At 38.0% G+C, this 16,598-nt stretch overlaps 3 protein-coding genes across 3 annotated transcripts; 2 read left to right on the top strand and 1 right to left on the bottom strand.

Moving 5' to 3' along the window:
- The first annotated feature begins 128 nt into the window (after nucleotides 1-128).
- LOC103400377 (MA3 DOMAIN-CONTAINING TRANSLATION REGULATORY FACTOR 2) lies at nucleotides 129-8,362 on the top strand. The gene is given in 5 exon segments (XM_017322829.3): nucleotides 129-304; nucleotides 5,437-5,660; nucleotides 5,849-5,943; nucleotides 6,076-6,971; nucleotides 6,973-8,362. Coding segments are annotated over 5 exon segments (2,322 nt in total). The 3' UTR covers nucleotides 7,904-8,362.
- A 532-nt stretch (nucleotides 8,363-8,894) lies between these two features.
- Nucleotides 8,895-10,873, top strand: LOC103400358 (uncharacterized). Its single transcript, XM_008339005.4, has 2 exons — nucleotides 8,895-9,400; nucleotides 10,497-10,873. Exons 1-2 carry the CDS (start codon nucleotides 9,041-9,043, stop codon nucleotides 10,707-10,709), a joined length of 573 nt encoding a protein of 190 aa, XP_008337227.1. The 5' UTR covers nucleotides 8,895-9,040; the 3' UTR covers nucleotides 10,710-10,873.
- A 754-nt stretch (nucleotides 10,874-11,627) lies between these two features.
- LOC103400359 (ras-related protein Rab7) lies at nucleotides 11,628-15,649 on the bottom strand. Its single transcript, XM_008339006.4, has 7 exons — nucleotides 15,294-15,649; nucleotides 15,171-15,197; nucleotides 14,821-14,920; nucleotides 14,557-14,703; nucleotides 12,995-13,075; nucleotides 12,779-12,924; nucleotides 11,628-12,005 (listed from the first exon to the last, which is right to left on the bottom strand). The coding sequence occupies exons 1-7, from the start codon at nucleotides 15,344-15,346 to the stop codon at nucleotides 11,936-11,938; spliced, it is 624 nt and encodes a 207-aa protein (XP_008337228.2). The 5' UTR covers nucleotides 15,347-15,649; the 3' UTR covers nucleotides 11,628-11,935.
- Nucleotides 15,650-16,598: the final 949 nt, after the last annotated feature.

Here is a 16,598-nt window from a genome sequence, read left to right as displayed (position 1 = left end):
TAATATTCTACACTTTATATATATGTATATGCATGCAAAATTGAAAAATCGGGGCCCTTCCGATTTGGAAACCCTGTGCGGTAGCACCACTTGCACCCCCCTCAACGCCGGCCCTGGTGTTCTCGAAAATGGGATGTGTCAAGGGGGGAGAAAGGAGAATAAACAATGGGTGTTTTGCAGAGATTGTGAGGGAGAGAGAGAGAGAGCTTGAGATATGGAAGGGACGGAACACGAGGAAATCGGGTGTCACGGAAGGGAAGAAGCCAACGTGCTGGTTCACAAACCCAACACAGGGGCATTTTTGGTAATTTGAATGCCATTTTAAAATTGGGTTGTTACAAAAGCTCATACAAAAAAACTAGATTTTTTTTTATGGAAACTACAAAAAAAACTAGTTATGCAATTAAATGTATTACAGAAATTTGGTTTCAGCGATACAAAACCTATCACGACCTTATATGCATCTACAACCAAAACAAAACTAGTTACACAGTCCAAGATAGCAACAAAACCACCCTTTTCCCATAGAAAACAAAATGAATTTATGATGGTTCCATTCCATCCGACCTCAAATTTGCTCCTTTTTTCTTCCAAATCAAATATTTTTTTAGCCCCCGTCTTTCCAAGGTTCTTTTTTTTTTAATCACAAATTCACCATTTGAAAATCGTGAGACCAAATTCCTTTTTTCTTACTTATCTTGGTTTTTCACATTCTACTTTTTAGCCAAAATGGTTATTGGGATTGACATAACTCTTCACTTTGGTTCATGAGATTTAAAATCGAGAGGAGTGGTCCCTAAGTTTGTGCACCGTCAATCATTTTGGTTCTTTTGTGAAAAATCTTTGTTAAATAAGGACCTAAATGAAAATATCCTAAACTTAATGAACAATGGGCCCAAATTATTTAACAAAAAATTGAAGGTCTTTTGTCATTTTTCTTATTTAACGAAGATTTTTCACAAAATGATTAAAATACTTGATGGTGGACAAACTTAGAGACCAGTTCTATTATTTTGAAATGTCATGGATCAAAACGTGAAGTTATGCCAATCTTAAAAGTCATTTTCGCTAAAAAGCCTTTACCTTCTAAACCAAAATATTAGCTTTTGCAACGGCACTAAAATCCCCACACCCCTCTAACTCTCTCCCTGCCCCAATCCGTCAGCGAAGGGCTTGAACTCTGGACTACCACTAAACAATCAGTCACCTTATACTTAACGGAATCTGAAAAATGCTTTCGATATTCACTCGACCAGAGAACCTTATATCAACATCTTCGTGCACGGTTACTCGGTTAGCACTATTCTTCACACAATTGATTTTCATTTCAAAATTTCCAGCTCTCTATTCCTCACTTTACTTGGGAGCGCCGAGTTTGTGTCATGCCATATCAATTTGTGTTCATCCCGAATTTGATTAATCATGTCAAATGACTGGACACACTAACTCTTGTAATTGAGTTGGCAGACGTGTATGGTGATCTAGAAACTTAAACGACTAAGTTCCTATTATTTATAGGCCAAACCTATCATTTCCGATTCTTCATTAACTAACAATCTACATTATCTTAGACAGCAAGGTTCATATAAATACCATAACATAAAAGTAACAAAGTTACGTCCACTCAGAATCAATACATTCGTCCTTGACACTAGGTTTGTGCAAAGTAATGGTCAACCTACTTAGTAACTTTGCATTTGGTCAAAGCCAAATTATCATGCCGTGCTCAAGATTGTCACTCCTAATTTTCTCTGATTCTTCTTTCCTTTCCTCCAGCTCCTACTCTTGTTTACTGAAATGGAACTAATAATGATAAGTTCATTTTCTCACTGACAAATGGAAAGAGAGAGCGAGAGAGAGAGGGAGAGATAGTACCTGAACTCTATGGTTGAGGGAGTCGACCAGGGACTGTAGGTTGGTGATGGGGTCTCCGTCCGCGACTTCCTGAACATGGTCGATCGACTGATCTTGGTGGTTCGTTTCTACTTCCCAGAGAGAGAGAGAGAGAGAGAGAGAGATGGGTGGGTGGTGATGGAGCCTGGTATGGAGAAGGCCGGGGATAGTATTCGGTCGTTTATCAATTATAGCGTACGGGCGAGAAAAGTTTGGGTTGGGGGAGGATTTGGTTGTCGAATACTAAAATTTGGGATTTAGCATCTCCCATTGCAGTTGGTCTAAGTGGATGATAGGGTTGATACGTCATACTTTTATGGTATATTTTTCAATATTTTTATCTTTATATTGTAATACGTGGTATACCACCTTATACTTCAAATACACCTAAAAATATCTAATGTAATAAGTGTAGCAGTAAATATATTGCAGGACAAAATTAAGCAAAACTGATACTATAGTGAAATCTGTTTAGGTTAATATTTGAATATTGGGCTACAAGTGTGAGAAAGCCCAAGGGTGCCAATTAAAAGAAGACTTGCTCGAAGCCCAGCACTAGGCCCAGAGACAAATTTGGTGCCTTCCCATTAATGCATAGACCATGTGTCTATGATTTAAATGTCAAGTGATGGAGACTAACTCACAATCAGCCAAAAAACACTTTTTAGTGGCAATACAAGTAAAAATATGATGAGTCACTACTCTCCAAATGCTTTCGGGCAAGAGTAAGGTCACATCAGTCGGGCTAATTGGTCTATAAAAGAAAGAAGAGGCCCCAGAGACAAAGACATTCAACCAATCAAACAAACAAATATACAAACTCTGCTCTCAAGCCAGATTTGCATCCAAAAGCTGTAATCAGCCCAGATCTCAAATCTTTTTAGCAACAAGCTATCCTTTGTTTAGATCTCCTTAGAAAGCCTATCTTTCTCCAGTTTAAAAGCTCTGCTACCTCCCTCAGTGGCGTAATATCGATCCCCTCGTGTAAACCTATTTACCATCCATCCCTTTCCAGCATACAAACCTCTATAAACTCAAAGAGAAGTGCATGCAAGAGGTTCAACCTTGACAGACAAGGTGAAATCTTGCTCAACTTCCTTGTTTTTGTACTTACATTTGTAGATATATTATTTAATGCGTTCTCCAGTATGTATTCAAGTTATATCCATCAGTTTTCCTACTTCGAGAACGTCATTTGTAGTTGGATATGGTTAGTTTAATGGATATATCATTGTTAAAACCAACCAAGAACCAAGTAAATGGCTTAGAGCACTTTGAACTACCTTCATACGAACATACAAGACTATGAACTAAAAGTCCTTGGTCACAACGCAAGAAAAAGAACTTAACATGGACTTAACTCATCCACGACAATCTTTTGATAACAAGAAGTCCGAATAACTTGGGGCGCAAGTAATCGACTAAAACACACTTATTCTATATCTACTATACTGAGATAGCAGTGGCACGCCTAGCACTTAGTTTGTTTTGATTGCAAGCCTCAAGGCCTATACCTAAGGCCCCACAAAGGCACCTTTCAAAACTAACTTTGTCCTCTTCTTGTAGCACATCGACAAGCAAGACCCCGACTATACATCCAAAGTGCCAAATCCTTGAGGAGCTGTGGGGAGAGTCGAGGATCCCTCTCGAGAGAAATCTTCGCACGAACAAAATCGAAGTAAAACTACAAACTACAAGGTGAGCTAAAAACTATCGGAAGGTTGAAAATGGCTTAATCAAACTATTTTTAATCTCATGGGTTTGATCTAGAAGCGAACTATTAAATTGATATCGAATTTGCCATTTATGAAATTCGAATTTGATACCTCTCACTTATATTGGATTTGGTCACAAAAATGTTTAATTTAGTTCTAAGGACAAAACTAAAGCAAATCCAACAATGATTCTAACATCTGTCCAGGGCAGACCCGTCGTGCTCATAAAAATAAAATAACAAAATAGGTAGGAGCTCCTAAGTCTATAGAGAGTGAGAAAGCATTAATTATATCAAAAGAAAAGATTATCTCTATTTTTATTTGTTCATATTTATTATATCTTATTGAAGTCCAAAGTTGGTTAAAGTACAAATTTTTTAGGGAGCCTCTACAATAGTTTTATAGTATTTTTAGTTAAAATTAACTAAAAACAGAAAGTATGATTGGAGTCTGAGTAAGAATATGAAAGTCATTATCAAGTTTTCTAATAGATTTGTACGTAAAGTTAATCCAAACCAATTTGTTTGGTCACAAGCCTAAAAATCTAAACTCAACCATTAAATTGAGGATATTTATTAAGATACTACCGTAATTATGTATCAGTGAAATATAAGTCATTCTCATAGGCTAAGAAGTAAAAGAATATTGGGTGCATGTAGAAGTAGAAGCACCCCGTTATTCCGGCATATTGTGGCAGTGTCGAATTCGGACCCCATCTCTCCCTTCCATGGCTCTCCCGGTCCCTTTTCCTTTATTTCTCGTTTCAAAAGGCAGAAAGCAAGGAGAGGTGCTGTGAGCCGTTGGATGAGACGGACATTTCCTCCAGTTTCGCGTTGAATGCCAACGGCTTTCAACGCCCTACAATTTTGGTAACCGCCTCTTGACATTGTCTGCTCTCAAACCTAGCTCCCACCCCACTTCTTCCACTTCATCGATCAATCCCCAAGGACAAGCATACTGCCTCTTGATTTTGATTTTGATTTCGATTTCGATTTCTGATCATGGGTATAATTCTTTAATTTTTGCTCATACATTTTATGTGTTTGCCTGATTGCTCTTTAATTTCTGATTATTTTTGTTAATAGTTCCAAATATTTAAATAATTGTGTGTTTCTTGAAGTTGTTGCAGACCTGCATTTTCTTCTTTCCCAACATGGCATTGGTAGGAAGAAAGTGAGGTGATGTTGAATGTAAAATTTTCTCAGGAAAATTCATTTAATTGTGTACAAAAGTTAGGGCCTCCTGGGTAATGTTTTCGTGTTCTGCTGCGTATTAGGAACATATTCTGTAAACATGTCTTACCCCAATGGTGAATCTTGTGTATTGTATGTAAACATGTCGTGCACTCCGAGATGTATAGATTTCATGCACTTCTAGGTTTCTTGTGCATCAAGTATCATAGGGACGTCTTGTATAAATATCGTGTAATTGCGTTGATGAATGCTTGGCTAAGTGATTGAACTCATCCTATATCTTATTCTCATTATTCTGTCACATATTCATTTATCACCTGAGCTTTGATTGTGTATGAAGTCGATTTAGTTAGGTACGGAGCGATTGCTAAAGATTGTCGTAGTATTATTGACAATGGAATTGTTTTATTCTTCTTGTGAAACAGGCTCTAATTGATTCTTAATTGAGGCGTTCTCCGTAGAAATAATAGATTAACTACATAGTAAACATATTGGGGAATTGGTGCTGGTGATCACAGCAGAGAGCTTGCAATTTATTCGGTTTTACTCATCACAAACTGGAGGTATTATATGTTGCCTCTTGGAAACTATTGAGTGAGAAGGCCTGAGTTCAAAAGATAAGTAGAATGGTTCAGTGATGGGTTTGTATCAAAGGAGCATCGGGAGTTTCACTGATCTGCTTCAGAAAGTGCAGATCAATTATCTGCGTCTCCATTGCCCACTTCTCCAAGGTCCCCAAAGTCCCCTAAATCTTCAAAGTCCCGAAAGTCTCCAAAGATTCAGGGGAAACATGGAAAAGGAAGTCCACTCAAGCATGATAGACATTCACATTCTGCAGTTGATGGGCATCCTAAAAAGGGTAAACTACACTTTCGAAATTTTCTCATGGATTCAGGTTGAAGGCGTTCTTTTGCATTATATAATTGCTAGCATGAGGTACTAGGGAATGGCATTTTAGACAATGTCGTAGCTATATATTGTTATCTGATTATCACAATTCAAAATTAGGTTTTTACTCTTAATTTTATGAAGATTATCATTATGCAGGTGGTTCTGGGGGTAAAGGCACCTGGGGAGGGATAATTGATACAGATGACAGTTACACTGCTGACCCGAATGACCCAAACTTCAATAGCAGTGAGGCAAGTAACTGAACAACTCACACCTTCATATTCAACTCTTTTTGGATCTTGATATGAAAATGATCAGTTTATTTGGCATCTTCAATATTAATTGACTTATTTTCACCGTGTTTACCAATTACGTGGTTGCAGGAGTGTGAAAATTCCGATGCAAGAAAAGAGAGGGTTGATTTTGAGGAGTACAAAAAGAAAGCTACAATAATAGTGGAGGAGTACTTTCCTACTGATGACATTACCTCAACTGCAAATGAACTTAGAGAGCTTGATAGGCCTACCTATAGCTACTATTTTGTAAAGAAGTTTGTCTCTAAGGCGATGGATAGGCATGACAAAGAAAAAGAAATGGCTGCTGTTCTTTTATTTGGACTATATGCTGACTACATTGACCCCCCACAAGTTTACAAGGGGTTCTGAAAATTTGTAGAATCGGCGGATGACTTCATTGTAGACATACCTGATACAGTTGATGTTCTTGCACTGTTCATTGCCCGAGCTGTGGTTGATGACATACTTCCTCCTGCATTCTTGAAGAAACAAATGAACTATTTACCTACAGATTCAAAAGGGATTGAAGTATTGACAAGAGCTGAAAAGGGCTACTTAGCAGCCCCGCTCCATGCAGAAATCATTGAGCAGCGATGGGGAGGTAGCAAGAAAATGACTCTGGAGGATGTCAAAGCTAAGATAAATGATTTGTTGACAGAGTATGTAGTGAGTGGTGACAAGAAAGAGGCGTGCAGATGCATCAAGGATTTGAAAGTTCCCTTTTTTCACCATGAAATAGTTAAACGAGCTCTAGTAATGGCAATGGAGAGGCGTCAAGCTGAAGGCCAGCTACTAGATTTGCTGAAAGAAGCTGTTGAAGAAGGTTTAACAAACTCAAGTCAAGTATCAAAAGGCTTCGGTAGGGTGATTGACTATGTTGACGACTTATCACTCGACATACCAATACCAAATGCACGAGGTATATTGTAGTCAATGATCTCCAAGGCAGCATCAGAGGGCTGGTTGTGTGCTTCATCTTTGAATCACTCTCTGTGCAACCAGAAAGCGATTATTAGAAGATAGTGTTGCTAGAGTTTTCAAGACGAAGGCTCAATCTATTATTCAAGAGTTCTTATCTGGAGATATCTCAGAAGTAAACAGTTGTCTAGAGTCTGAGAATAGTACTTGTTCACTTGAGCTGAATGCTATCTTTGTTAAAAGATTGATAACTCTAGCAATGGATCGCAAGAACAGAGAGAAGGAAATGACATCCGTCTTACTGTCATCCTTGTGTTTTCCAGCTGAAGATGTAGTAAATGGGTTTGTAATGTTGATAGAATCTGCAGATGACACAGCTCTGGATAATCCAGTAGTTGTCGAAGATCTTGCAATGTTTCTCGCTAGATCTGTGGTGGACGAAGTTCTAGCCCCACAGAACTTGGAAGAGATTGGAAGTCAGTGCTTGGCATAAGAGTCAATTGGGAGCAAGGTCCTTAAAATGGCCAAGTCATTGCTAAAGGCTCGGCTTTCTGGGGAGCGGATATTAAGGTGTTGGGGTGGTGGTGGCAGACCTGGATGGGCAGTTGAGGATGTGAAGGACAAGATTGGGAAGCTGCCAGAAGAGTTCGAGTCGGGAGGGGATGTAAGAGAGGCTTGCCGCTGCATGGAGGAGTTAGGCATGCCATTTTTCAACCATGAGGTTGTCAAAAAAGCTCTGATGACGATTATGGAAAAGAAGAATGAGAGACTTTGGACTTTGCTGGAGGTATGTTTTGGCTCTGGACTCATCACAATGAACCAAATGGCAAAGGGGTTTGGGAGAGTTGCAGAGTCTCTAGATGATTTGACTTTGGATGTTCCTGATGCCCAGAAACAATTTACAAATTACGTTGAACGAGCAAAGAATGCAGGGTGGTTGGATTCCTCATTTTGTTTCAGCAAATTAGGACACAGTACTGAGAATGGCACTGGCTAATTAGTTAGCTATTTTCTTAATCGCACATACGAGCGTATACACACAAAAATATGCATGCAACCAAACATATTGTAAAAATCTAGTTACATTTTCCTTGTCCATCATCTTCTTTAGCTACTCTCTCCTCCTTTTTTCTGGCTTATTGATCATTGATCAATTGAATACTGGTAGATTTTCTTTTGGATGAATAAGAGATTATTTTTCAGTGTAATTGCAGAATAAGCAGACTAAGATGCACACGATTATCTAGTTTCTCTCGGCACAAGAAACACAATAAATACTGCAGAAACTCAAAAGCAAGTCGATTACTGATTACTAGCTGATAAACCCCTCACAAGATTCCTATTCTCAACACTATTTACATTGGGAAGAACTGTAGCATGGAATGATATATCTAGTTTCTTGTGTGACAAGTAAACTGAATTAATTGATCTTTCATGAGGCATTAACTCTTGTTAATTCTACTTTTTATACATCTCAGAGCAGTCCAACAGTTAACAACAAATGCCTTCCAACAGAGAATCTCTCATTCATATTTCATCAAAACTGTAGCTACTCATCTTGGCTCCCAATTCACACTAATATAGAACTTTTTTTTCTTTTTTCACAAAACAATATGCTTTTTGTAATCCTACCAGATGCAAATAAATTCACCACAAAAAAAAAAATAAATAAATAAAAAATCAGGCGCAAGTAACAAAATGTTTTTTGATTAAAATTTTTTTGTTACAAACTGTAAAATACACTACGAAATCTCTTTAATTCTCTCAATTTTTTTAAAATTCTTTAAAATGAATTTTTAATTGAATACACGTGAAATGTTATAAACTTATTTAAAATCTTAATTCAATACACTTGAATTTCTAAATCTTAAAATCCTAATTGAATACCAGTTGAATTTTAAAGAATTATTTACAATCTAAATTAAATACGTTTAAATTCATTAAAAAATTAAAAATTCTTTAAAATCTCGATTGAATACATTCGAGTTACAGAGGGCGTAAAGGTGAACCTCCTGCAAGTATATGTGTTGACCCGTTTGGCTTTGATGCCTCCTATGCGCACCTCAAAAACAAAATCTATAAATAACATAACACGAGCTTGGATATAAAAAATTGCAACCTAAAATCCAAAAAAATGGACGAGAAAGCTGACAACAAAACCGGGGAAATAGAGGAAACGGGTCCAAAATCCGACGGGTATTCTCCGAACCCGAATCCGAATCCCAAAACTGCGAGGACGAAGGTTCCAGAAGTGGAAGTCTGCCTGTATCGACAAGGGAAAGGCCCGATCGACACGTTCAAGTCGGGTCTGGGAGGTTGGGACCAGAACCAGTTGGAGGTCGGAGACATTCTCGACAAGTACGGATTCAAATCGCTTTACGCTTTCAATACCGAATCGGGTCGCGGGGTTCCGATCCGGTTTAACCCTAGAAACGGCAGGTCTATGCTGCCGTATAGAGATGGAGCCACGGTCCACATCGACGGAGAGCCTAAGGTAAAATTTTCTAAGACTCTCCTCTTGTTAGAACATGATTGCCAAAACCCAATTGATGAAATTAGCCAGAGGAATTTTCTGTTTGGATGCCGAGAAAATTGTATTGCACTGTATTTTTTTTTTTTTTTAATTTTATTGAATTGTATTGTATATAGAGGTCGTACTTGCCTTCGCCCATGAGCGGTAGCTCTCGGGTTCGAGGTTCGAGACTTGGGAGCAGCCTCTCCATAAATGGGGTAAGGCTAGCCAACATTCACCTCTTCCAGACCCTACGTAAAGCGGGAGCCTTGTCACTGGATACGACCTTTTATTGAATTGTATTGTATTTAAATAAATTTACTTTGCATGTGTGAGAGATACATTAGGGTAAATACATTTAATGTTTTTTGGCTTTGGAGTTATATATGCTTTCAGTTGTCACTCTCAGTTAGCAATATAGTAGTTCCTCTTACAATTAGAGGCTTTGGAATTTAGAGCAAGAGATATTAGCAACTTACTTGGTTGAATTCGAGCCATCGCCATCGGTTTTCATGTTTCAATTAGTTTAACTGCGGCGTTTCATTTGTGGTCTAAGCATGTAAATGATTTCAAATGCCCCTAAGAACCCTACGTGATTCATCTTGTAGAGCTTTGATTGTTTGTTTGATAAACACCGAGTTTTAGGACCGCATAGTCCTAAAAAATAGGATTTCGCATCGTTGTTTTGGTGGATGCTTATGCCCATTTTTATGACGAGCAAATTTGCATTCACCCCTTAAAGTGATTGTGTTTAGGCACCGTGCTAATAGCACTGTGCCACAACATAGCAGTGTCGTTAACTGTAACATGAATAACTGCCCGCTAAATCCATCTCGAGGATTTCAATTCGTACCTTGTTTGTCGTCTATTTTATGAGCAGTCTGTAAGGAATCAGGATCTGCTGACTTTATTACCCTTCTGTATAATTTGTGTTTCCATACTGCCATTTCCTTCTGATCATGAATACTGAAGGAGGAACAATTGTTCTCTCATTAAAGTGAAACAGTGACACTTCCAGTATTCTTTTGGTGCCAGTTCTGCTACTGAGTTCTTGTATGTTCAAATTCTCTTAATGCAGGATTCCATGATCCAACCGGTGACGAAAATCTTAATTGGAGTGGCTTTTATGACCATCCTGATAACATTGGTTTTGAGGGATCCTCCGCAGTGGATCCAGAAATTAAACATTACTGGAGGTAACTTCCCTCCATGGATCATCGCTCTCGTGATCATAGTTTTTACTCGAATGAGGAAGAGAACCAGGGATTTGCTGAAAAAGTTTGGTTGGTGAAGGGCGCCATTGATGCTTCTCTTGTAAGGTTCATTAGTTTCTCCAGTTGCTTTCAAATTTTGTTAGAAGGTGATTCGTAATCACTGAAAGTTACTCTGAAGTATTTAATGAATTTTGACAACAACCAAAAAATAAAATAAAAAGACGCTCATCCGCGACAACCACTTGGGGATTAGACTTTGTAATCCCCTGCAAAACTTTGCGGATGTACGCAAGGGGGCATTTTCCATAGTTTCCCACTTACATTTTAGGCCAAATTGGATAAATCTTTGTGGTAATAAGGTATTTGGAAGACAAAAAACCTAACCCACAAACCCAGAACCTTCCCCCCCCCCCCCGGGCCGGCGACACACTTCCCCCCCCCCCCCCATCTCCTGCCTCTTCACCTCCCGTCCCTTGTCCATCTCCATCCCCTCCCTCTTCACCTCCCGCGACGCACTATTTATCATAATTTATATACCACAGACTACAGAGGTTGGAAGGGATATAATGGGTCTTGTTGGCAGCATTATGAATTGAGAGAGAGAGAGAGAGAGAGAGAGAGAGAGATGTGTCTGCAGTCAAAGAGCGTATAGAAAGAGGCTCCTGAAATGTCATTTCACTCTGCAAATATAATCAGAGCATGTACTGTTTGGGGGCTATGGAGGTTGGAGACATTATTCTAAGGATTTAAAAAACAAACTTATTTTATGGTATGCTGCAAAAGTGTATTCGTAGCCTCGGAAAAGGATTAGCTCTGTCTACTGGGCACTGGTCCCAACCTGAAACCCGTCTACCGTTGCCTAGCGCTTGTTCTTTAGGTGGAGGGACGATCGCCTCTCTAACCTGAACCCATTTCCATACGTTCCGTTAAAAAACAGACCGATATGATGACTTGTGTTGCAAGAACGTAGAGAATCGTAAAAAGAATCAAACATGGTAGCTCAATATCACATAAGTCTATCCCATAATTTTAACTTCGAAAATTCCATGAAGTTGATTCTCTCACAAGTCAAAACTACAAGCAGCGATTTCGTTTCCAAAGGTCAAAGCAAAACTCATAGCGACTGCTTTCCTTGGCGTTCCTCTGACAAAAATAGGGACTACTTTCCTCAAATTGGAAAAAGTAGGGCATCGCTAAACAACAGAACTTAGTATACAACGTGTACAAACAATGCCTATGAATCGGACAACAAAATAATAAAAATTAGGCAACCCAGCATTGGAGGTGAATTGCCCGAATAAATTCAGCATGCACAGCCGCCACCTCCTCTCTGATCGGACTCTGTAACAGCCTCCGGGACGCCCTGGAAATATCTGCAAGTAAAAAGAAAAGAGAAACAATGATGAATAAGGCAGGTTTGGAGGGTCATAAAATACCTCATATAAGCGTAAAGCAATAATAGCAGAAAGATAGATACTGATGCCCTGTAGATATACAATTGGGGTAAATCGTAAGGTAATTTTCACTAGAATCATATGCTTATTCTACAAAGAAGTTTTGACAGAATTTGGAAAGATCAAGATCAGATGCTCATACTTTGATTGCTTTACAGCAAAGATCCATTATGTGGGACAATGAGACTTAGTTTAGTCATCTGCTTCCACACTGCCGAGCCCCTTACCTCGTCTCAAGCTGTACTTAGTCCCATTCAAATGCACATCCTTTGATGCGACCAGTCAAACCAGGCTTTATCTATACTTACAACTATTGTGACTGGTGAAACCAGGCTTTATCTATACTTACAACTATTGTGACTGGTGAAACCAGGCTTCATCTACACATGCGACCATTCTTCTCCTAAAATATCTTAACTAAGTTCTAAGAAGACCAATATACTAGGTTTTATCCTTCATGTCATAAAAGTGAGAACTAAAAACTACATTCATAATGAAAACTATCATGTTCATTCTATCTAATTCTTGTCTATAGAACCAAGACTATGATCAAATACACTATATAGAATCATCTATCCACTATGCGGATGCTTCCAAAAGAGAGCCGATGCTCATCTTCTGAATCTGGAATAGCTGATGAACTTAAATATATTCTAAAAAAGAACTTGGCAATATCCTCCATATAAACTTACATGTCCTGCTCATGTTCATTTGCAAGAGCAGTCTTCGCAATACAAAGAAATGCACCATCAACGTTGTAATCCTCTTTTGCTGATGTCTCAAAATAAGGTATATTCCCCTTTGATGCACACCAGTCCTTTGCTTTCTTCTCCGACACCTGTAAAGAAAATAATTAGAATGATGTACATGGGCAAGTTGTAGACAGCACTACAAATGTGTATCCTTACCACACGACTGTTCCCCCCATCTATATCAATCTTGTTACCAAGCAAGATAAACGGAAATGTCTTGGGATCGGGAGGGTCGGCCTGGGAAACAATTAGAATGGAAACGATATGCGCATTAAAACAAAATATATGCATTTTCTGAAAAACAAAATTCAAATTACAGAACTGTAAGCCAAACTGCTTAGGCTTGAAAGGTATATATTTACAACTTTCAAAACTGCTTAGAGACACTTTTATCAAACCACCATGTTTTATAATTAAATCAATGACAACATAAAATAAGGTAATCGTATTAATTCGGATAAACAAACTGTTATAAGGAATGTATAGAATTAAAGAAATAAGAGAAAGGCAGCCTTATGTAGCCACCCATGGAAAAGCAAGCACAAAATGGAAAATTAAAAGCCTATAGCATGGAAACTTAGTACTATCCGAGGCTCAACTGTCATCTCATGTCAAATACACCATAAAACACACACAGAACAGCATTTGGAAATTAGTGCTAAAATGGTAATTCATCTGGAAGAATTCTGTGCAAATTCTACAATTTTTCAGCTGAAGCAAGAAATGATGGATGGAAGTAAGATAAGCAACCTTTACTCCCTACATGGGAATTCCCTTCTTGCATACGAAATAAAGGTCCCAGGAAATGGAGCATTGATGGAATATTGATTGCTTTCGTACTTGGGAAGAAAAATACTTTTGCATTTGTCTCAAAAGCCAACGAAAATAAGGGGACAAAGAGAGAATGGTTAATAGAAAAAACTAAAACGTCCAATATCAGAATTGTATTCATTTTACTTAAAAAACTCTTAATTCTTCCTCCTTTTTTCTCGTTACCTCTCTCATTAGACAAAAACAATAGAAAACATAGATATTATCAAGCCAACTCTAAATAAAAAACAAAGCAATAAAAAATAATTACGCATTAGACAACTACTATTCAGTATTTTTAAGCTCTAAACTAGTCTTCCCTGCCGCCATATTCATTCTTCAGGCTAGAAAACCCCATTTCCGAAAAAAATTGTTATAACTTAAGTAGCTAACCCAAGATAAAGCAAATAGCTCATTATTGATCAAAGTGCAGTAAGAACAGAAGTAATACAGAACTAGCATAACTTCTCTAAGGTAGTTATATTCCATTGTGCTAATGCTGCCAATGTTTACTCAAGTTTTATTATGTCAAGGGAATTATTAATAGTGTTCCAAAATAGTTATCATGACCTTTTCTCCTTTAGTTAATTCACATGGGAGGAGTACTATACGACTTTTTTGGAGTTCAAATAATAGCTCCCTTTTGACAAACATATATCCTTGCTTGAATATAGAATGACTGAGAAACGCTATGTGTGTGTGTACACATTTATATAAGTAATTCAATCTTGTAACACAATTGGCACGCTATGCTATCAGATAACAATAAGAACTGCACCTCAGATCCTCAACATATGTTTCCAATGGATAATGGTCCTACTTGAGAATCTCACAGCACAGTACATCAGTTTGGCAAGAGAAAGTTATCAGATAAATATATAAAGAATTGAGAAAGGCATGAAACAAACCTGCTTGAGAAACTCCTCATGCCAATTATCTAGAGTATCAAAGGACTTCATTACGTTAACATCATAAACAAGAACACAGCAATCTGCTCCTCTGTAGAATGCAACTCCAAGACTCTGAAATCTTTCCTGCCCGGCCGTGTCCCAAATCTTCCAGACGAAAAAAAACAGAAAAACCCACATAAATTAGCACCCACAATTCCAACAATAATTACCCTAAATTATACCAAACAGAACACTGAAATACCATTGAACCACAAAACCCACTTGTAAAGTGACGAGCCTGTCATCGATTTGGAGTTCTTTGGTGACAAAATCGGCACCAATTGTAGCTTTATACTGCTGACTAAACTTCTTGTGCACATATCTAAGCCATCAGTTAAAGAACCACACAGTCTTAACACCCAAAAAAATACATAATTAAACTGATACCTCATTAGAATAACAATGCCCCATTTGTCGATCATAAACAATATCAACCTAATTAAACTTAATTCACCAAAATTACTTAGATTTCTGAGATCGCACAACGAAAATTACACAAATTCAACACCGAAATTGGAAAAACATAATTAAAGTTAACGAAAATAATCTCACGGATGGTGAATGAAGGATACTGGTTCATCAACGAGGTCTTGCCCACCCTAACAGAAGAACAAACACAAATTTAATCACTAAAATTCACACAAAATATAGAAATAAACTACAATTGCTGCAGAATCAGAAACCCTAAAACGTACCCGCTGTCGCCGAGAACGATGACCTTGAGCAAGGTTCGTCTGCGCAATGACATGGCGACGAATTTAAACTGATGCAAAAGGCGAAAATTTCAACTATTTCGACAGTAAACAGATTTCACGCACCAATGCGATTGATTGGTCGGCGTGTTTGAATTTTTCTTTCCACTTTTGTTTCTCTTTTTTCTTCTCTTTCTAGGAAAGGAAAGAATGAATGGGAAGAGAGAGAGAGAGCGAGAGAGAGAGAGAGAAGAAAGGGGCGCCAATTTCGATCGGTGGTTGGTTGTGTTGTTTTTAATTTTTGTAATTATATTTGTGTACGAGTCGGCAGGACGGACAGCAACATATATTATTACAATGACAAAGACCAAGTGCCAGGTGACATTATTATAGTAAGAAGTAAGTTTAGATTAGACATGTGTTTTTTGGGTCCCACTTATCCACACAACAAAGGACAAGGATTGTCTACCTTTCCACTTTCGGTGTTTTCCTATGCCCTCCTGTTTTGTGTGGTTACAGTTAAATCACGTCAATATTTTATATTATTTTTTATAGAGATAATAAAATAAAAATGAATAGTAATATAAAATGTTGGCGTGGCTTAACCGTGACCACACAAACATGAGGGCACCGGAAGTAGGAGGGCAGACAATCCTTGTCCCCCTCCCATGCCATTCTGTTTGTGTGGTCACGGTTAAGTCACGTCAACATTTTATATTATTATTCATTTTGTCTTATTATCTCTATAAAAAAATAATATAAAATGTTGACGTGGCTTAACCGTGACCATACAAAACAGAAGGGCACGGGAGGGCACCTGAAGTGGGAGGGCAAACAATCCTTGTCCACGGGAGGGCATCAAAAGTGGAAGGGCAGACAATCCTTGTCCCACAACAAAAGTGGTTTAGGACGGCGGCCATCACACTAGGGTGGGATTAAAAGTTTAAATCGTGATTAAGTCATGCAACCAAGTTGTAATTTTAGCTGTGTCATCCTCCAAAGTAGGCGTCAAGCGTTAAATCCAAGCGAGTGACATGTATTGACCTTTCACATTTACTTGGGCACGCGCAGAAAAACTAGTAAATTTTAAAGATCGAAGTCACAATACATGTATAGTTGCTCTTTATGATTACAGAGATTGAGTTATTTAGTATTATGATTTAGTGATATTTTCTATTTGTAAATGATTAAGTGAGAGATTTTACGTTTAATCCTTATTAAGGGTGAATTCGAACCAAACTATTATAGCTAATAACTCTTTTTGAAGCTTAACCTTCTTTTTTCACACATGTAAATATTATTGTGTGT

Source organism: Malus domestica, chromosome 10 (assembly GCF_042453785.1).
Source record: "Malus domestica chromosome 10, GDT2T_hap1".
NCBI lineage: Eukaryota > Viridiplantae > Streptophyta > Magnoliopsida > Rosales > Rosaceae > Malus > Malus domestica.
Note: the sequence above shows the minus strand (reverse complement) of the source record. Positions and strands in the feature narration are given on the sequence as shown.